The sequence below is a fragment of the Gadus macrocephalus genome, chromosome 11, assembly GCF_031168955.1.
Source record: "Gadus macrocephalus chromosome 11, ASM3116895v1".
NCBI lineage: Eukaryota > Metazoa > Chordata > Actinopteri > Gadiformes > Gadidae > Gadus > Gadus macrocephalus.
Genome location: NC_082392.1, coordinates 15,700,758 through 15,722,178, shown reverse-complemented (window position 1 = coordinate 15,722,178; position 21,421 = coordinate 15,700,758). Strand labels below are relative to the sequence as shown.

At 44.7% G+C, this 21,421-nt stretch overlaps 1 protein-coding gene across 2 annotated transcripts in view; it reads left to right on the top strand.

Moving 5' to 3' along the window:
• The window catches only part of bckdhb (branched chain keto acid dehydrogenase E1 subunit beta), a 39,921-nt gene extending 19,869 nt beyond the window's left edge, over positions 1–20,052 (top strand). Inside the window, exons 9-11 of one of the 2 annotated variants that reach the window (XM_060064928.1) lie at positions 11,475–11,561; positions 19,014–19,161; positions 19,612–20,052. In XM_060064928.1, coding sequence (XP_059920911.1) covers positions 11,475–11,561; positions 19,014–19,154 — 228 coding nt within the window. In that variant the 3' untranslated portion in view covers positions 19,155–19,161; positions 19,612–20,052. The remainder of the gene's footprint in view (positions 1–11,474; positions 11,562–19,013; positions 19,162–19,611) is intronic. The other variant, XM_060064927.1, reaches the window with a different exon arrangement.
• Positions 20,053–21,421: the final 1,369 nt, after the last annotated feature.

Sequence of the window (21,421 nt, the reverse complement as noted above, 5' to 3'; positions counted from 1 at the left end):
TTAGAATTTATGGTCAATAAATGAATTTTTGTTTTTGACCCAGGTGACGTGACCTGGATTTGAACTTCACACAACAGGTATCAGACTTTTGTGGAATGTCGTCAAAAGTTTATCCACGTTTCCTTTAGCGTACTCCTTCTGGAAGTTTCCCTTGCAGCCCGGGCTTCTGTCATCCTGCTGCTGTGGCTCCTGCTGCCAATTTGGCTGAACCTGTTCAACTCCGAAGCATGTGCAGGAGGAGTCATCCGAGGACGCCCAGTGTGCGCCACTGGTGCGTCAGGCACAGCGCACGCATCGCTCGCTCCAAACACACAAAGCCATTTACCCTCTGAGACGGGGAGAAACAAAAGGGAGGGAAACTGAGGCACAGATGCTTCTGCGTCTGTTCAGCAGCATTGTTGTTTTAGTTTTTTTCTCAAGAGTGGTGCAGTGGTTTGCAGTTGGTGTGTGTGTGTACCTAGCTCTTTGTGATCTGGTGACCCACGGCCGGGGCGATAAGACCCTCTTATCTGAGCCTCCCCCCGTCCACCTCCTCCTCCTCCCTTTCTCTCCGAAGCCCACTAAGTGGCTCCAAACCGTAGGGCCTGTCAACCGCCCAAACACTGGGCAAACAACGGGCATGGAAGCTGGCCTCGCTGCGCCCGGCGTGCAGACCTGCTTGTTTGCCATGCGCCAAGGTGGAAAAGAGGACAGGAAAGGGGGACGGCCCCTGGTGTTTTTCTGCTCACCGTCAAGTCAAACGCGCTACTCTTGTGTTTGACGGCTGCGGTTGTTATTGTTTTCAATACTACCTACTATAATTATACATAGTGACTAAGATGTCATTTGGGCAGGAGTGAATATGTTTCAGATGTTTCTGAAGTCATCTATGAAGAGAAACTACAGTTGGGGTTCTTAAAGGGCTAGCTCGGATGGGCAGATGAACGTTTGAACGGTGGGATGGAAAATATCCCCATCTTGACCACATGGTTGTGAAATCATAAAATATTTTATTTGTTACTTATCCAGCCATTGTTTAAATCAACCTTGATTTGTGATAACAATAAAATATTTAACTTTCAGCATTTACCTCAAATGGAAACATTTTATCTCAATTACATTTGTGCCATTTTTTTCACAACAAATGTTTGGTTATTGTTTTTTCTTTTTCTTTCTCAGAACTTGTGATTCGTCTAGCCTTTGGTGCAGTTCATGGAGCAGATTTTTATTTTTTCCAATGCCCCATGTTTGACCGCAGACTGTTCTGGTACCACTGTTTTTGATAATGCATCTTGCTCATAACTAAACAAAGAGTTGCAAAAAGTGCTGATGATGCCAGACTATCCACCATCCTACAACATGAACATGTTAATCTGTGCTCTGCTCAGTCAGTGGAAACAACTAAACCCTTTCCAAATATAAATTTTTTTTGGACCTCGGAAAACGGTGGAGCTTGCTACTATCGCAGCCTCCAGTGACATCAAGCGTGCATGGCGCCCACATTCTCCCTGTGGGGCCTGAACGAACAGGCCCCTACAACTGCGATCCTGTTGAGCCACGAAAGCGACCAATCCCACTGAGCCCCCGGGTCGCTTGGAGGCCACAGTGAAATGTGTTTGAGCAAGCCTTCTTTCAAACCCAGCCTCAGCACCAGTCCTATTGATGCGTGCTGCCTGTGTGAACATGCTTGCAAGAGGCTAAAGTACGGCACATCAGGTTATGGTTAGGGCGACGCTTTCCAGAAGATGCTGTTTTCAATCATGGAGCAGATTTGAGTGAACCTCGTTTGAATATCGGTGCATTCAGATCACTTCAAACAAACGCAAACAAACACGCACTCTGGGCCAATGCGGTATGTATGCAACATCACTATTCAATTAAAATAATTTATTGTCATCTTTCTTTTACGGCGTCCTGTTTATTCAAGGTTGCAATGAGGCTGGGTGAATGATGGCTGTATGCTGCCATTCCCTCATTTAAAGGTCCAATCTCAAAGTTGTCATTCTCATAATGAGCCATCCATTTTAATTAAGCCCAGACTTTACCAGGTGGCCTCCAGATGATTGCCCTGCAACTCTTGGCTGACACAAATTGCTCATTGTTGGGATGTTGAAAGTTTAGTAAAAGCTCTTTCATTTGACACATGCAACCTGATGCCAATGCAGTTTACTGCATCCTATGTCCGTTTCCACAGAATAGTGATGCCTGGCTAAATTGTGCTCATCTCAACCACTCGGGATTTCCCATAGTTAAAGCAGACTATGCTTGCATTGCACATGTTGTGAAAAGGTCCTGAGCTTTGCATTGTCTTGTATCCCAACCGTGCTGCTTCTTCTTCTACCATAAAGACACACAGGTGCATCTCAATAAATAAGTGGTTAGTGTGGAGGGTGTCAATGACTGTCTTCTTCACAACTGTCAAGTCAGCAGTCTTCTCCTTGATTGTGAATCCTACTGAACCAGACTGAGAGACCACTTAAATGTTTAGGAAACTAAAATGTTCAGAGTTAAAAAGCTTACAACTTGATTCTACAATATTGAACTTCTTCTGATATACTCAATTTTGGGTTTTCATGAGCTGTAAACCATAATCAAGATTAATACAAATAAAGGCTTGAAATGTTTCACTTTTGGTGGAATGAATCTATATAATATATTAGTTTCCCTTTTTAAATGTAACTATTGAAATTAATGAACTTTTTCCACAATATACTAATTGATTGAGATGTCAGGTTAATACTCCTGCTCTCAACCAATGCAACGGCAGTAGATCTGGAGTTGGTCCCTGTGTGCTGTAAAAGGGGCTGGCGACTGCTGCTAGGGCTACAGCTATTTATGGTTCAAAATCCCACTCCTGCTACTCCCTGTGCTCCCATTTCTCTCGACCAAACTGTCCCCAAGTTTTTGAGAAAAAAACTGAAATAAAATGAGTCTGTAATTCTAATATGGGAACCTGAATTGAATCAGAGGGACGGGGTCTTATGGGAAACATACATGGCTACTGGGGGTTTCGTGGGTCTCTGTGTCTTTTGGCCAATGTGTGTATCATAACTTGTGTGACTTGTCTTACTGCGGCACTTTCTGGTGGTTATATCAATGGAAAATGACTCATGGTTGGTTTTTTGTTGGTGGTCTATCAATTCCCCACTCTCCTTTTTGAACGCTCCTTCTCTTTCCCCTGCCTTTCTGTTTCTGGTGAACAGTTTGGTGCATCTAAAACTGCAGCCTATCTTTGGTACCATAAAGAACCATGATACTTGAGCAGCCCTCCACCGACATCACCAATTTAGCCGTCAATTTGACCACTTTGAAGTAAACGGGAGTGTTGATATTGGATCTGGCGGCCTGCCTCAAGCCAACAATTCCCCTCTTCCTCAATGTTTGTGATCCAGAATCCTTTTTTTAAATGTATTTCATATTCCTAGCTCAGCAGCAGCAACACCTCCGCTAGGCCTCAGGTTCCATAGTAAGTGGCCTGCACTGCATATTTCTAAAATTCCTCTTAAAGCACTTGACGGAATGGGCAGGGTCTCCATTTGGCAGGAACTTTTCACAGTGAATGTGAGCGTAGAATGTTGAGGTTTGTCCAGGACAGTTGCAGTTAAATAGCTTAGCGTGGTCGCAGGCCTACAGGTTGGAAATCTTTGCCCTGTCCAATAGTGGTTTGTGCGTGCACTTACGCACAAACACAGGTGGAGAGGCACCCTGCATCAGCTGCTCACACCTTTAACAGTATCTCATCACGACATCCAATCAATAAATCACAGATCCCAGCGTGATCTCTGTAGCCCTTCACCCCATGGGACTGTTTTGCCTCCTGTATGAATTGATGACGTTGAGTAAACTAGGCAGGGGAACGATCCTCATTTTCCTCAAAATGGTTTTATCTTGTCTATTTGATGCTTCAAACTGTTGGTTCAGTAGTCCAGACACAGGAGGGGAAAGTGCTTGTGGCGTTGATGTTTATAATTACGTTATGGGATTGCGCTTCTTTTATGAGGCAGAACTCGATGAGGCTGATGGACCACTGTGATGTACTGGTGAATTGTGCGTTGGCTTTTCGAACGACAGAGGTTCATTTTTCTTCAATGCATTTCAAGAGCTTTGGCCGGGGGAGATAGAGATCATTGGAGTCAGCCACTGAGGACAGAAAGCAGGGCCAGGTCTGACTGTCCCCATGTCTGTAGTGTCACAGGGGCGGCCCCAGCATACAGGATGTTAAGCTCACTCTCAGACGCACCTATGCTGTGAAAACCTTGAAAGAAGACGAACGGCACCAGCCAACAAATAAAGAGTGGGTTGGTCTTGGACTGGGTACCCGGTCCTAGCCTCGCTGATCCTTATGAGCAAACGATTGAATGGATTCACTCTAGGACAGGGTGCACTGGATTTGAGGTTGCACTGAGGCACATGGCTTCACAGGTACTTTGTGCGACGCAACCTGGACATCTGTGATTGACGGGCTTTTATTCAAACCATATTAAAACATTTATCCTTGATTTCATCATAGATCCCCTCTCTCCAACATGTTGGGATGATCAGAAAGATGTCTGGCTAATTGGCTGGACTGGAAACGACAAAGCCCTTGGCTGCACAACAATTGTAATTGTAAACTCTTGAGCAACACACATATTGACAAATTCAACTCTCGTCAACCTTGGTTATTTGGATCTAAAACAGCAGTATTGGGGACGATGGGAGTCGGTTTCCTGGGTTTCCTGTGACGGGTCCGAATTCATTGTTTTTGGTTTTTATTGTTGTTCTCTCTCCAGACAAACAACTTGTTTTGGTGTACTACACTGCTACTTTGACCTTTTTCCACCCTTTTGTAGAAAGCAACTCATGAAAATTATCAAATGTTTTTCCATTTCTTACAAATTAACGGGGGGTGGGTCTTGAACGATAAAAAAAACACAAGGCCACTGACAAATATGGCTTTTTAGCTAGACAGTGGTGGGATTTTTCTGAAGTCTTCGCACATTTTTATTTTTCATATTCCGTCTACTCTTTGCCCTTAATATGAAATGCATTTCATTAAATTAATTAATAACCATATTAATAAAAAGATAAGCTGGTGGATTTGTATTGTAGAAACTTCCCACTTTGGGATTTAACCTCGACGCCAACCTGAACATTATTAGGACCTTTTTAAAAAAGAGTATTTGATTATTTTGCTGCCTCTGTCTATGCTCATGCAAGCAGTTATTCACGAGATACTCACACTAAGCTGTCATCGGAGGAACGTTCAACGTCGCAAACATAGGCGAACGCTCGTGAACGATTTGAAGCCAATCTGTTAAGCGTGCTGATGTCTTCAAATGTTCGCGAACATAGGCAAACTGTCAGAAGAGGTCGTTCTCCTCAAGCAGACATGGATCACGGATTGAAGAGATGTGCTCCCAGATGCAGATTAACCCTAAATTATAGCAAGAACTGTGAAACATTTAAACAATTCCCATGTCTATGTTGAAAACATTCATTCCTTTCCTACACATAAAGCAATAGATAAATCGTTTCATATAGCCTATCTACACCCTTACTTCAACTGTGTCTTGTGCATCCTAAAATGTGATCTGAATGTGACATCACAGTAAGTGGGCAAAACTTCGGTGACGTAGACCTCTTTCTTGAATCGTCCGAATTCCTTGTCTGCAGTATGCTTTCTACGAGATGGACAACTTCTAGACCTTCTGTAAACTCGTAAATTATCATGGAGGCTGCAGCAATGGCCTTTCTTGTCGCATTTGTTTGTTTACAGTTTGGTTACAGTTTAAAATGAACGTGTAGAAAATTGTCTAAAAATCATTCAAATTGTATTGTTTAAAGTCAGCACGCTCCCTGTGAACGTTTGCCTATATTTGCCGATTCTGAACGCACCCGTTTGTTGTGCATTCAACAAAAGAGTTTGCGTGGGCTGGTTGCAGGGTATAAAGGTAGAGCGCGTGTCTCCTGGTGTTATTGAGTCGAATCGGCCTTAATGGCTCTTATGAGTTGTTTGCAGTTCTTTCTGTCTTGGTTCTCCCCCGACGCCCTTGCTCCTCGAAGACTGGCTGGCCACGCGCCTCGAGATTCTCTCTCTGTCTGTCTCTGTCTCTGTCTCTGTCTGTGTGTGTGTTTTATATTGAAAGAACGAACAAGCGAGGGGATACAGATGGAAAGTGAAGGGAGTAAAGCAGGGGTGGAAGGATAGATTGTAATCTGACCGGATGTGGTGTTTTTATCGGTCTAGCTCCCACACTTCTGTCTTTATCGGATTTGTGGTTGCAGCCATTGGCCTATCAAGGGATTCCAGACTTTGACTTGTTTCTACACAATCCTGGCCGAATATTTGTCTCTTGGTGTCTTACACACCAAAGTCTCACAAGAGGGACTGGAAATGGAAGCTTCTTGGGTGAAAAGGAAGGGCATATATTTAGTGTTGCCTGCCCTCTGTCGCGATTTTTCGGTTCTGCCGCTTTCCCCACCTCAGACCCGGGCATCCATCGCTTAAGCATAGGCAAACCTCAGAGATTGGTATTATATCTAGTGTATATATCTGCATTCATGGGGCTTGAGGTCAGCGCATGGCGAGTGCCCGGCGACTAGGAACCTTGCACTGGCCCAGCCTCCAGGTTTTCCTCTTCCTGTTGCCCTGGTCAGACGAATCACGGCCAGTAGGAGGAGGGAGGGCACGAAGCGGGGGCGGTCGAACGCAGGGTCACTTTCAGTCGGCGTCCGTTTGGCTCGTATGTGAACAAATGCAGCCAGATTAAGTTGTTTTTTGTTATTTACTTGTTTTTTCGTTTTCTGCGGGATTCTCATAAGGTCAACACTTATTTTGTAGTTGAGTAGTTTTTCCCCCTATTGATATGTTTATAAAAAACGTGTGTGTGTGCACTTGGATGAGTTTCTGTTCCATAGTCTAACCACGATCTTGCTTAGCCAGCTTCATTTTATTTTATCCTTCTATAAAGTCCCCGCACTGTGCTTTTCAGAATGAGTTATGGCCTCATGATAACAGTCTGTTATATAATTTTGGCTGAAAAGCAATAGTCCTTTTGCAACGTTATAGACTAACCAAATTTGATCAAGTGCTGAAAATCACATCTTCCACTAACAATAGCATTCAGGGCTTTACGCAATACTTCTTTGCATCAACGGTCGGTGACATTCATATCAATGTATTTGTTTGTGCACCCCCTCCAGGCTGTTGCCTAACCGAAAGTTACCGTTAGTTAGTGCAAGGTAGCGTTAACAAGCACATGTGAGTATTTATGTGCGCTGGAAGGGCTGTTTTTATGGTTTCCGTGTCCCTTGCAGCCCTCCCAGTGCTGTGAGGCCAGGCCCAGCGTGTCTAAAGGCCAGGATGCCAGCTGGCCCGTCTGCCAGCGGCCCAGGCAGGGGAGGTGCAGAAGGGGAGATCGTCTACTCCATGAAAGGGGTTGGGTGGGGAGGAGGAGGCGGTGGAGGGGATAAATAAAAGGCTGGCTGCAGGTGGAGGAGGACATGGGAGAGTGGAAAGATGGATATGGAAACCACAGAAGGAACGTGAGGATGAAGTGGTGGAGCGGGGGATCGAGGTAGAGGGAGGGGGAGGATGGTTGCGTGAGGCAGGAAGTGGAGATTTTGGAGAAAAGTGAACACGGGGGGGGGGGGGGGGGGAGCCGAGCACTGCTCATTATGCTGGGTGTGTATGGGAATGGCGGTAAACATGACATTTCCCCGCGGCAGCCGGCAGAACGGCTCTGGCTCTAATGACAGCCCTGCAGCACAATGAGGAGTAAAGCAGTGGCCACAGCTACCGTGGCCCAAGCTGGCCTGGCCTGGCCCGGGCCGGCCCTGCGCGGCCCAACCCAGCAGTCGCATAACCGCCAACCACCGGCAGAAACCCTGCTGCCTCCCGCTGACACAGGGCTGCTCTGCAATGAGCAGAGTTCACCCTCCGGAGCCAATAGGGCTAAGTTTAGAATGAGGTGGGAGGTTTCTCCGTTCTGTGTGTGAGTGTTATTGGCATTGTTGGGTCATTGTTTAAGAATACTTTTCAAATTGGAGAAAGAGTGACTTTTGTAAATATTCTGTATTATAGCAAGCAACAAGTGATCAGTGAGTCATGAATACCAAGTCAAAGTCAAGTCTTTTATCAATGTTAGTTCAGCAAGTGTCCTCAGGGACTCGAGACTGACTGGTCAGTCCCCAAGATTTGATTCTGCTTCTGACAGCACAATTATCCCTAGCACTTTAATGCCCCTAATACACCTAATTAGGAGCTGCAAGAACAGGGTGGAAAATAGCCCAAATGTCTCATTTGATCACCTCAAGCCCCCCTATAACATCGCAATATGAATCTTGTTCGTAATGTGCATCATACCCTTGGTCATCCATGCAACCTTTCATCACCATTTCTGCTGGAGAGCAACACAATGCAGTTCCACTGTCATGACTGGTATTCCCCTGGGGCCCAAAGCTTAACCAGACAGACTTCCAGAACGAGACCAGCACTGTGTTCACATTTAAGAGACACGCGTTCAAGTCGAGCTAACAATGAGATAACCTCTTGCCAGCGAGCCCTTTTGTCTCTCTGAGGCTGCACGGAAAGGTTTACTTTATTCAGGGTTTTTTTAAACTTTAAACAGTATTTTCCCTACTCGCCTCCCTTGGTTGATTTTGAGAGTGCTTGCATGGGGTGCCCCGTGTGTGGCTCCACCACCTTCTCACAGTAATGTCTTTTCCCGGCGACCGGGACGATTGCCACAATTCTAATTCTCCGTTTTGGAAGCAACGCATAATGGACAGGGAACGAAAAGGGAAATGGCCACAATTGCTATGTGCATGTTCCAGTGCTGTCAGAGTCTCCGCTCAGCAATTTGAATAAGACTTTGTGTGGGTGGGTTGGGGATGGTGGTTGGGGCGGGGGGGGCTAAATCTGCATTTAGAGGTGTGTATATGAAAGTTGATCATGAGCCCGTCAGGATTTTTGGCATCAGAGGAGCGCTGCTTTTAACCTCCCATTTCGGTGAATGGGCTAGAGGTGGACCACCGATGATTCTAGCTTCTCCCCTCCCCAATGTGATATTGACAATGGAAAGAATTGACTGATTAAAGCGTTTTATCCAGTGTTCCTGTGGAAGGTTCGTCCATGCGATGAAGCATCAGTAGCTGTCAACATAAATTCAACCGAATCCCTCCGGCTTTACGACCCCGTTCAGAGCTTCTGTCTGTTCAATCGGATTGTGTCGCCACACAGGATATCATTATGAATAGACCCATCGTACTAAACAGACGATATGGCATTGTTTTTCCTATTGCCTTTCTGCCTGCCATTTCAAACTACAGTGCCCACCCCTCGCCGACGTGACCGGCGCTCACGTGCGCTCCAGACATTACTGCATTTTGCCGGTTTTGTCATTCTCTTCAGCCGCATTATCGTATTAAGTAACGGGAGGACGCATTACTGTAGACTAACTTGGCCAACACTTCACTTGCCAGCTACCAGAGGAACTTGCCAATGAGCGTCACTTGTGCTACCTACGAGGCAGTCGTTTTCCCCTTCTCCAGTCCCCCGGGCCTGAAATTCTATCCCACGATTTTGGAATAACAGTGGCGTGCTTCTTTTGTGTCAAAAGCATCTGAAGAATGCGCTGGCATCGCGGCGTGCAGAGTGGTGTGTCCCCCCTCGTGGATCCTTTTCCAGGGCGCCACAGGCAGTGCTGGTGTCCCACTTTAGTTTGCGGAATCCCATTGCTTACGTGTCCGTGTGTGCTCACAATCGGCTGTGTGTGTGTGTGTGTGTGTGTGTGTGCGCACATTGGCCGTATTTCAACATGATCAACGGGGTCAGCATCAAGGCAAGGCAGGGTTGGAAGGGGCTCCGTGTTTATCCATGGACCTGTGTGAGTCATCACAGCAACGTGCTGTTCCGCGGCCCTGCTCCCCCCCCCCCCCCCCCCCATCCAGCGTCCTGCACCCCGCTCCCCTCTGCTACTCTGCTTGGCAGGTGTTGTCATCCAGCCCTTGTTGTTCTAAACTTCCACATTCCTCCAAACGGTGTAATCCCAGCGTTGGCTTGTGCACATCCAACTCGCTCACCCCTCGCCGGATTAGTTGACTCTGCTAATTCGCCTGCAGCTAAACTCACAGTCCCCTATTGGTGGTCTAGGAACCCCCTTTTTCATGTAGGGTAGCTTCCGAACGGCATAGCATAAAAATGCATTTTTCACCCAGTGTCTTCCAGCTGGCGTCCGATCAAGCAACAGATCATTTAGAGTCCGCACTCCATATTCTTGCACAGTATGGTCTGCCCCCGTCGGCCATGCCCCGAAACCAAAACCACGGACCTCAGCAATGTATACATCTGCCTCCATAGCATCAGTGTGGGGCCCTTCATGAGCCTCAGGATACCATGTGGTTCTGTTGCGGGTAAAGCGGTGGGCTTTTCCCCCCCTCATCATCATATAGCTAACTCATTAAACGCATGCAGCTCCGCGTGATGGGCTGCAGGCTTTCTTGGTTTGGTTTGGAGGTGTTTAAAGGGGATTTCTCCCCCACCTGTGTTTACATGAAGGAAAGCCTATTGAAAAATCCTTCTGTGGAAAGTCTTATCTTTGTTCCAGAACATTGCACCAGGAATCTGACTTTTCCGCTTTCCATTTTCAGACTGGGAATTCCAATCCACATGCATACTTTAACCATATTATTTTTCATTCAGAGGACCTCACTCCAAGCAAACGCTTGAAATGTATGAATCACTTGCTCGACCTGGAAATGCACAGTTTCCATACAAGTTGGCCAAAGCTTGCATTGCTACCAGACATGAATCGCTCCAAAGCACACATTAGTTCAATGGCTGTGAGGAAAACATGAGACCCGAGGAGGGACAGCAGGAGAAGGGAAGAAAGCCAGGGAGCTGACGAGCTTCAGGACGAGGGCCAATGGCGGGTGCAGGAGATTATAGTAGGCTGTTGGTTTTCCCTGCTGTGGGAGGTAGTGGGTGGAGCAAGGCATCCTTGAGTTGTAATGCCGGGTTAGAGAAAACCCAGATCCATCTTTTGTGTTGGCCTCTCCCGTGTCTCAGCCGTCTAAATCGAACCTTTCCTGCTTGTGCTGCACACACACCCACACTGACGAAGGAACGCATGCGCGCACACACACGCACGCAAGCACCACACCTGTCTATATGAACTCAAGACCTGTGTTGCTCTGAAGGGGGAGTAAATTAAACTTGGCTCAACAATGCAAGCGCCAATTATCACTTTGTTAGGGAACGCAAGCTGGGATTTCCAAATCCCCTGAAGGGATCCATCCATCACTAATCGAAATCTAGGAACATTTTGTTGTATATTTAACTACCTGTTAACTTCCACTGGTGAGGTAAGACCTGCCGCACAACCACTCATTGCGCTGTGTTGGTATAGGCTCTGTAAAACTGTGGCGATTCATGGGGAAGCCGCAGCAACCATAACGTTTGGGTACAACCGGCCCTTGCCATCTGTGCTGATTCGTCTCCTTCTCTTTTTCAGTCGGTGGTCAAGACAGGTCGCCTGCTCATCAGTCACGAGGCGCCCATCACCGGAGGATTCGCGGCAGAAATCAGCTCCACAGTGCAGGTGTGTACACGTGTGCGTGCTGCTGAGTATTTTGCAAGCGTATGGGCATTTTGTCCTTCACCGGGGCAGACAAGCGTGTCAGGCTGCTGACAGGTGAGTCGAGGTGTCTCACACTCTTGACGGGTGAGGCAAACTGTATGGTTTGCTCGCCCTAGGTGTGTGTTTTAGAGATGCTCCACCTTTATTAGAAATCTCTATAGTATCACCCCAGGGACGGCAGTGAGTTGAGTGGGGGCGATCCAGGTGGCTTACAATGGGTTGTTCAATCATGATCCCACTTTGCAATGCAAACACGGCGATTCCTGTTTCTACAACGTACATGGTGCACTGAATTGCCCTCATTGGAGCTCTTTGTATAGAACACCGGCCGTACTGTGTGGATCCCTAGGTCTGATACGTTGTGTGTCGCACTGTAACAGAGATATGAAAAGGAGAGCTTAAGCCTGGTCTGCATTAAGGGGTAACACAAGAGAGGTCGCTCCTTGTCCTCAAGCCTCTGAGCCTCTAATGGGGTACACATAGTTCTAGGGGACTGTTGATGGATGTTTAAGTATGCACAGTTCCCGTTTCAACAGACTCTGGGCAGAATATCACTTCATCCTACTGATGGTGTCTTTTATAAAGTAAAGGCAAGTTTGCTTCGTGATGGGGAATTTGAACATTGTGCTAAAAGTGTTGGGCATTGCATACTTTCTTTTTTATATTAAGGCATTGCCTTAATATAATTGCTTTAATAATCAGAAATGTACTTTGTTGATCCATAATTATATTGCTTAATAATGTGAAAGGTTTAGGAATTCATCGTACAAGCTTTGCTCAAAATGGCTGTGCAGCGGCCTACTTGACTTGTACAAACATATTAGCCCCACTTATTCTTTTTTGTTTTGGAAGAACGTATCTACTAAATGATGTAATGCCATGAGTTTATGCAAATTACCAATGCACTTCTCAATCATGCTTGGGTGAGATTTATTCAAATTCAGTGTAGCCAACAGCATTAACCTGCTGTGGGCCTATCTGAATTCAGTTTAACTCTTTGTACGACCTTCATATTGTGAACAATTTTAAATGAAGCTTTTATTCAATCAAGTTTTTATTACGACCGCACAGGTGTATCAACAATTATGGCGGAACAGTCAATTTTATTACGTGTGAAACCATAAATGTAAAAATCAATGGATTGTGAAGTATCTGATGTGCCAATGGGCATTAATGGATACCAGGCATGGGAGGGTGGAGTCCAACCAGGAAACTGCGCTGGAAGGAACATCTGTCATAATAACTTTGTAACACAGCAATTATAACCATGAATTACTCATAAATTGACCAAATCATACTCTGGCCAAAGCTCAGTGTTGCTATTATGGTATTTGATCTTTTTACATTTCTATAAAATTAAAGAATTGGAATGTATCACCCCGTCAACCACAGGGAAGTACTGGTTTAAGACCTTCAAAAAGGTGTTGCAAAGGTGACAGCATGATCTTCTACCATGCTGCTGTAGAGCATTATATGGCTCATTAGTCATGACAGTTGGGATTCTGTATTTTCAGATAAGCAGGGAACATTTATTTTCAAATTCCATTTTAAATAACGTGATTTAACCAAAGTTTTAATATAGTTTTAATATATACTGAAACTTTATATGAACCATGGTACAATTTATGGTTTACACACACACACACACACACACACACACACACACACACACACACACACACACACACACACACACACACACACACACACACACACACACACACACACACACACACACACACACACACACACCCCAACCTCTCTCTACCTATACAAACACGTGCACGTTGGTACAACATGGTTACCTGGGGAACATGACATGGTCTGAGCTCGTGTCCAGATGGCTGAGCGGTGGCAAGGTCTCTCGGAACTGCGATGACTCACCCGGAAACAACGGGGATGTGGCGTTTGGTTGTGCGTTGATAATGTGATGGAAAACACGCGTATAATCTGGCTTTTAGCGGAAAGGTGCTGAGCCCGGATCCTTGTAACTACAATAACAACGGTATAAACCAGCTTGGGACTTTGGGCACAAAATGTCAACCAGCTTGACATGCGTAAGCTATCTATTCTTAACAGTAGCTCTCTCTATTATTAGATTTGGAGATCTGTGAAATACATTCCATCCGGCCTTGTCCCTTCCTAAATGGTGATGGTTAATTAAGGTATTGTCACCACATCATGCCTCATCATCAAAAGTAGGCGCATCTTATGTCTAGTTATATTTCAATTGGCCATTATATTATATTATCCGCCATGCAATTTTAATCACCCAAAAAACATCCCAACTTCCCCACAGCCAAACAGTTACATTTGAATCGTGTGTGGTCCAAAGTAGCTCCTGCAGCGCCGGGCCAACGTGTGATGACTATGCCCATGCCTCTTTGATTGCAACGTGGCTAAAAGCCTATTGGAGCTTGTAATGGACCCTCCCATTGCACATACATTCGATATATTTGCCTACTAATTGGCACACAGTCACCAAACGCTGCACGCACGCACACTCGCCACAAACCACCGAGGCAGCATACCCTTGTGATGTGTGCCGATGTGCAGTACGCGGGCCACCTTCCCACTGGTGTCCCAGAGCCTCGATTACATACTACAATCAGTCGTGCAGCATGGCATTCGCTGTAGACCTACCGCAGATTGCCGGGAGTCTTCTGGAACAGTGTATTCTCCTGGTCCTTTCCTTTTTATTTGTGTGTGATGTAAATCAAGCGGGCTCCGTCTAACTACCACCCGGCTTCCTACCACTGAGCTGTGGTGCTGTTCTTGGAAACGCTTAAAAGGCAACTGGCATAAATCTCCCTCGGAGTCCCTTTTTCGGTGTCCACAGAGAAGGAAGGCTTGTTCGTTTGGCCCTTCCATCACCAAGGCCCTCCTCTCGCTCAGGGCAGAGGAGCCAAGAAGCAAAGTATCAAGCGGGTTGGGTGCCCTGCTGCTGTATTGCCATATCCCGTTTCCCCAGGGGCCCCTTTCAATCAGGGGTTGGTTCCTCTATAGGGGCCGTGTTCATTAAAGCCTGCTTCACGGGTATAACGCAGCCTGCTGCTACCTGTATCCAATTCCACATGGGATAAGTCTTTGGGGTTATATAGCAACAGCATGCTGTGGTTTAGGCCTCCTCATTCCTGTTCCATCGTTGAGAAGCTCCAGGCCCAATTCACTCATTATCGTCTACTGCCTTTAATAAAATAGTCGCCTGGTCTTTTGTTGTGGACCAATCAATAGCAGTTTGCCCTTTATGTATCACTTATTCTAAATGGTTCTTTTATAAATGACCACATGGAATTATTTGAATGGCCGGATTGAAAATAATTTAATAAAAATATAAAAGAATTGTGTGTTTAAAATGTCTTTGAAGGCAAAACATGATCTTATTCAGCGTTTGAGTTGCTCATAGGGAACAAATGTACGCCATGTTCTTTCAGGATAAGAACCTCTGTAGAATTAACTGATCCCTGAGGTACATCTGAACAACAAATCACTGGTCCATTGTATTCATTTCAGGGTGGCTGGCTTTTGATATTTCTTACAATTGGAGACAGTCCGCTCTGGTATTTGCTTATTAGCTAGGACCAACCTAGAGTGGAACCGGCCTTGGATAAGTACTGGGAAGCATATCCTTTTATGCTATCAATTTATTATCTTAAGATCCTGGTTGATCTGGGATCCAGCAGTATTCAGCCCTATGTTTATAGCAGAGCTTCTGCAGGGGAACAAAACAATGTGGATGAGCTTTCAAAAGGGGATTTTAACAAACCAAACAATTCTATAGCATCTTTCTTTTGTGTTTTGTTTGTGTTTGTGTCAATTGTGCGCTTACAGTTCCCTGCCTCCAGCCACATGATTGGTCGATACAGATATGAAGCCAAAGACAGTGAAATGTTTCAGCACTTCTGACAGTTTTTAGATATGAAACTCAAGTATGATTCGTGAGTCTGCGTCCCGGTACACAGATACCCCATGACTTGTCCCCATTAGATTGGATGCTCTTAACTTGGGGGAGATATCTTACAGTTTGAGTAACGTTGAAATCTCTCCCCAAATGGTTGACTCATGGGTAGTACTGGTCCTCAGATGTTGCACTTGTACCTCAAACCAGTTATGTTCCTAATTCTGTAAAATCCCAAAACCAGTTTCCACACCATGCTGGCATTCTCTAAATTAAGTTGACCGTTTTCTGTTCTTTTATGTACAATTCACAATTGTACTTTACTTTGTACATTTTTGGTGATGTTATTTAAGCTGAAACAAAATTATAATCTTTTTTTGTACCCCATCTGTCATGAATCAACATTTTGGAGAGCTCATTGAGTAGACCTGTGATTGTCCTCCTTGGTTAGTAGAACAGGCAATATTGTCGCATGTCTACCATTGCTTGTGGTTGCACCGCCCAATCTGTTGCTGTCTCTTACAGACTCTTATTTACATGTGACAGGAGACACAACATTACCACTGCCACTCTAAGCCCCCGCAAGGTTGTGTTTAAATACACCCAGCCTCATTGCAGGATGCTGGTCTTCTGGAACAGCCATGTTGTCATATTTTTATTCAGACGTTCAAGTATATTACATATAATGATGCACTTCACAGAAGATAAACATTGATTTGAATGAAATCTGAGTTGTGTGGTGGTTCTTTGTCCAGCTGTGATGGCAGTCTACCAGACTGTTCTCCAACTTCCAGTAAGTGTATTTAGAGGAGATTACAGCTCTTATCCAGACAAAAGGGGCAAACTCCATAGTACTGTCTGTCTAGTCCAGTGTTTACTTAATGTGCAGAGAATAGCTCTTCACATTCAAGGAAAGGCAGTATTAACATCTTGGAGACGGAACCTGACGGAGCTTATTCAATTGTTAAATATTTCACACAAAACCAGTTGTCTGCCTTTCGCAGATTGAACGTCTTTAGTTGTCTCTCAAATGCATATTACTCTAAATAGTTACTGCAGGATTTCATACTGTGTCCTGATTATGTGGGTTGTCATCATCATGGCTGCACAGGCCTGAGCAGGCCCATCCCCGCCTGCGGTGTGAAGCTGTGTGGGTTACTGTCCGTCTCACTTCTCTGAGGGACATCCAAAGCCAGCTTGGTCAAGGACCACAGAGTTCACGTTCACTCTAGGTCCATTTTCAAAGGTTTTAGGTATCTTGTGAGATCTGGTTTCCCAGAACATGCCGCCAGGTGCCCCCCGGTAGAGACATGGATTAAAAAATGCCTCTGTCTTGTTTTTAACTTCAACACAAGACTCTTCATAGTCCTAAGGAACTGAGACGATCTTACCCTACTTTGATGTGGAGGCGATGTAAAGAAATTTAATTTGCAAGAAAAATCTATAGGGAATGCTGCCTATAAGCTGCAGCATTGCCCTGCTGCTCCTTCACCCTTAAGGTGCAATAGAAAGAAAAAAGTATGTGGGCTAAGAGTTATTATTTAGCAAAGTACCAACATTGTGTAGGAGCGTTATAATGTTATTTATGAAATGCTCCGTCCACAGTGGCCTTATACTATAAGTGGCCGAGAAGCTAATATCAGCTATCATGAGGCAATTCGGTGTCACAAAGGATTGCACCTCATTTTCAGCAGAGTGCAACCTTTATAAACTGGTTGGCAGGGAATAGCAAAAAGCTCTTGGGTTTCTTTTTAAATGACAGTCTTATTTAAGCAACAGTGACAAAATGGCATGAATTCCGACCATATAAGACATGTTACCGCGTTCATCCACATATCACTAAAGCTTTAGAGTTCCCACAGTTCATGTTTGCATATAGACAATTTTAAGAGATCCATCAGGCACATTTTAAACTAAAAGACTTTGTAGCCTTTCAATTGGATATATTTAAAATCAGTTTTTCCAATATATTCAAAACTGTGAGCATGTTGCCCAGATCTGCCACAGTTTGCCAGGGGATCTTTTTGTTCTTCCAACTTGTGCTGGGATAATTTGGCCCATGACGAAAGTCTATGGGATTTAGCGATAAAGACATCGGCCCAACCTTGGAATATGTTTATTAAACCCTGTTCATCCCGCATTAGCTCAGTATATCAAGCTGCCCTTGGCATCATGAATAATCCTAAAGGAACTTGGATCCCAGCTGCCAAGAGGGTAACATCACTGACCCAAAGCACACTCCAAGAACTAACCCCTCGGTGGGGCCCCAACGTGATGTACTTCTGCTTCATTATCACCCCTGGAGACGCAGGAGCTAGCCTCTACTCATTACTGTTGCACTGAATTAATTCCACATTATTAACAAGCTTTTGTAACATTTTATAAGGTTGGTAATAAAAAAGGCAAAACCACAAACTATTTAAGGATGAAGAATATCTTTGTTGATCTTGGTTTTTCATATCGTTAATTAAGGAAGCGACCCAAGGACTGGGTGTCAAACTTTGGAAAGGTCTTTCTCATTTGCGGCACGTTGCTGCCGTGCTGTCATCTCTGGAAAGGGTTCAGGGGCACAAGGCGTCTGCAGGCCCTCTCTCCCCCGCTCACGTGCACTTTCTCCCCCCAGCCTTTTGTGTTTTCACAGGCAATGAAATTATCACCGCACAAAAGGCTCCTCATCAAGCCGGCTGTTTCCCGTTTGTCATGCCAGATGTATTCTAGGAGATATAAACCATACCGAGAAATAGAAAAGTCCCGGCCAGACAGTATATCGGAGAAGTCTCAGAGATATTTATTAATCTAGGCATCTATATGGCTTTCAATATTTATTAGGCCATGTAAAGGGAGAGGTCAAATATCATCCCGCTAGACGGGCTAGTAAGAACAATGTGCGAAGAAGCCAATGAGGTTGAACGTTTATTTGGTTTGTTGTGGTTTGATTCACTGGCCAGAAGGCGACGCAGATCTCTAAAGAGAGGGAGTTAGGGAAGGGGCGAGAGAGAGAGGGTACTAGAGGTCTCGGCCTCAATGGCTGTGAGCATGTTCAGATTACTCCTTCGGGGGTGGTTCCCATGTGGAATGTTTTCCCCGACTTTGGCCTGATTTGGTTTCAGAGGAGCAGGGCAAAAGTCAGCGGGGGGTGGACACATTACAGCTTGTTTTGCATACCGGGCAAATTAATTCCGCACTAGCAGCCCTGAAATAAGGTATTTTCAGGGTGCATGTACTAAATGTTGTAATGAACAGGTCACGCAGATAGAGGATTCCCTGTATGGTTTGCAAAGTGCATTTCGAATGACCTGTGGAGATTTGATTTGATTGTTCCACCAATGTTAGGTGCGAAATATGACACCAGAAAGTTGCACACTGTCTAACAGCCAAATCAATTTAGTGTACATTTTTTTGTCCTTTGTGTGTACCTGTTTGTCGATGTCCTCATCCTCCAAGGTGAATAACGTAGTTATTCTGATAAGTCGATGTCTAATGATGTGCATCTTTTTTCAATGTGTTGTGTGCAGGAGGAGTGCTTCTTGAACTTGGAGGCTCCCATCGCCAGGGTGTGTGGTTATGACACGCCCTTCCCGCATATATTCGAACCCTTCTACATTCCGGATAAATGGAAGTGCTTTGAAGCCATCAAGAAGATGATCAACTTCTGAGTGGTAGGTAAGGAGTACATGACATTTTGCATCCTATCAAGACAACGGCCAACTTTTTTGGTTCACTTTTATTTGTTTTTATAGATGTATTCACACAGTTTGTGATGCTTCAAAAGAGGTCACACACGCTAGTGTTTATTGTTAACAGACACAACCACAATATCCTGTTGTGTGTCCTCCACAGCAGTGCACTGTTGTTTTTAATCTCCTTTTTAAAGGGCTTTCGGCATATGTACAAACCCCACATTCAATTCAGGGTGAAGGAAGAAGAGGAGAAGGATGCTCTCTTAAACTCTGCATCCTTCTCCTCTGTCCCCCCTGCTCCCCGTTTCTCCTTGCTCTCCCTCTCATCGTCTTTCTCCACCAAGACCCATGACGTCTTTCTCTTCCCCATCTGCTTTCTCCTGCGCCAAAGCATTCACTTCTTTTGATTCGCTCAACCTCTATCCCCTTCCAGGGTTCCAAGTTTCTGGAAGAGTTGGACTCACCAGCACCCCTCCCTCGTCATTTATCCAATCAATGGAAGTGTCACTTTGTCGACCATCCAATCAGGAGGCGTATACGGATGGATTCCAATGCCTGCACTCATGCCTCCTGTTAACTGTTACCGTGGCTCTCTAAGAGCACCTTCGCTTTTGGAGTACACACTTGACCCCCTTTTTTCTTTGTCCCATCATGATTGCCCATCATTTCCATAATTACACTAACTCTGGACACTATATACTATGTTTGGATGTCGGTTTTGTGTGTGGATTAGATGGTCTATTTTGCTGTTACTCCTCCTGCTGTTTGTTTTCTCCACCATTTATAATCACTCTTTTGACATGAAGTGGACCCTATCGTAATAAACTAATGGGACTATGGTTTCTAGGAAATAATAAAGGACATGATAAACAAATGTGGATTGATTACAGATTTTAGGTTTAGGGTTTTCACTACTCATCTGGCACAACTGATGACTCTGTAATGGTATCCAAAATACACTGGTAATTATTGACTTTAGTAGAGGTCATTGTTTCCCATTACTCAACATTTATCTACTCTTTTATTGCTTAGCTGCATCTCTACCCTTTGGGAAATGCGTTTCAAACGTATCAAAGTATTAACATTTATTTTCTTTCTGTTTAACTGTCAAATTGGAGTTCAAACCGTACAGCACACAGGGAAGCTCGCGCTTCACTGGAAACTTGGCTGACATGATGCCAAAAATGTGTTGGAAACTTGCCAAACAACCATCAAAGTCAGGCCGTCGACTCCCTATCGGCTGTCCATTGCTCTGTCAGGATAAAATTAATCTATATTTTCTATCAATTAAATCAAATCAAAATTTTATCAAATGCAAGTTTCCTGCCTAAGTGAAATGCAACCCAGTTTCTGCAATTATTTAACGTTGCAGTATTATGTTAAGTTACACTCTCAGCTCTGTTGCCTTGACTATAATGAATAGTAAGTATAATTATGCTACGTATTTGTTTTGGATCTCAATGATCTGAAGATTGCTTTGAGTCACCGCACCCAACCAATCATTTAATTCTAGTGGGGATCCTGAGCCTTTTTGAGCTACACATTTTCTTTCATCGGTGTATGAATCCATCAATGGTAGCATAAGCCTTTTGATGTTTTTGTGATGATCCTATTGTTTCTCTTATAGATTGCCCCTAATCAGCAGACCTAAGAAAAAGGTGAGGGGGATTTACAAAACATCACAGGGAATGTAATATTATTGGGACCGCACCGTATGTCCAGAACAAATGGAAGTGAAAGAAGGATTGAGGTGGGAGGGAGCGGTAAAGATGTGTCCTAAATGGCGAATGTGGTTTGAACTCCAGGGAAAGTCCCATGGGCTTTATCTGAGGCGGCTTCTGGACGATCTTCTGAGGAGATTGCTGGAGTGCCTCTACAATTTGTTATTTGGATGCATCAATGCTGTTTACAGATCAAGATTGCGAGTCAAATCTACTCTGGAGTTATTTGGAGCAACTGCTCGCAATGTGTTGCTTTGCAAGCAAACGTGTAAACGTTTATTGCAAAGTCATCTGCAGAGTGCTGATCCGAACAATTTGAACTCATCAGTTTCATGTGAAGCCTCCATTAGTCAAAGATTAACATTCGTGGATCAATTTCGGTGAGCGGCAGCCAAAACTTGTAGATCTGGATGTGTCAGGGAAGAACTGCTGTTAACTGACCGTCAGTTTTGACTCGGAGAAATACACTTCATTAAACGTATGAACTTGCAACAGGGGGAAGGCTCGTAATGAACATCTGGA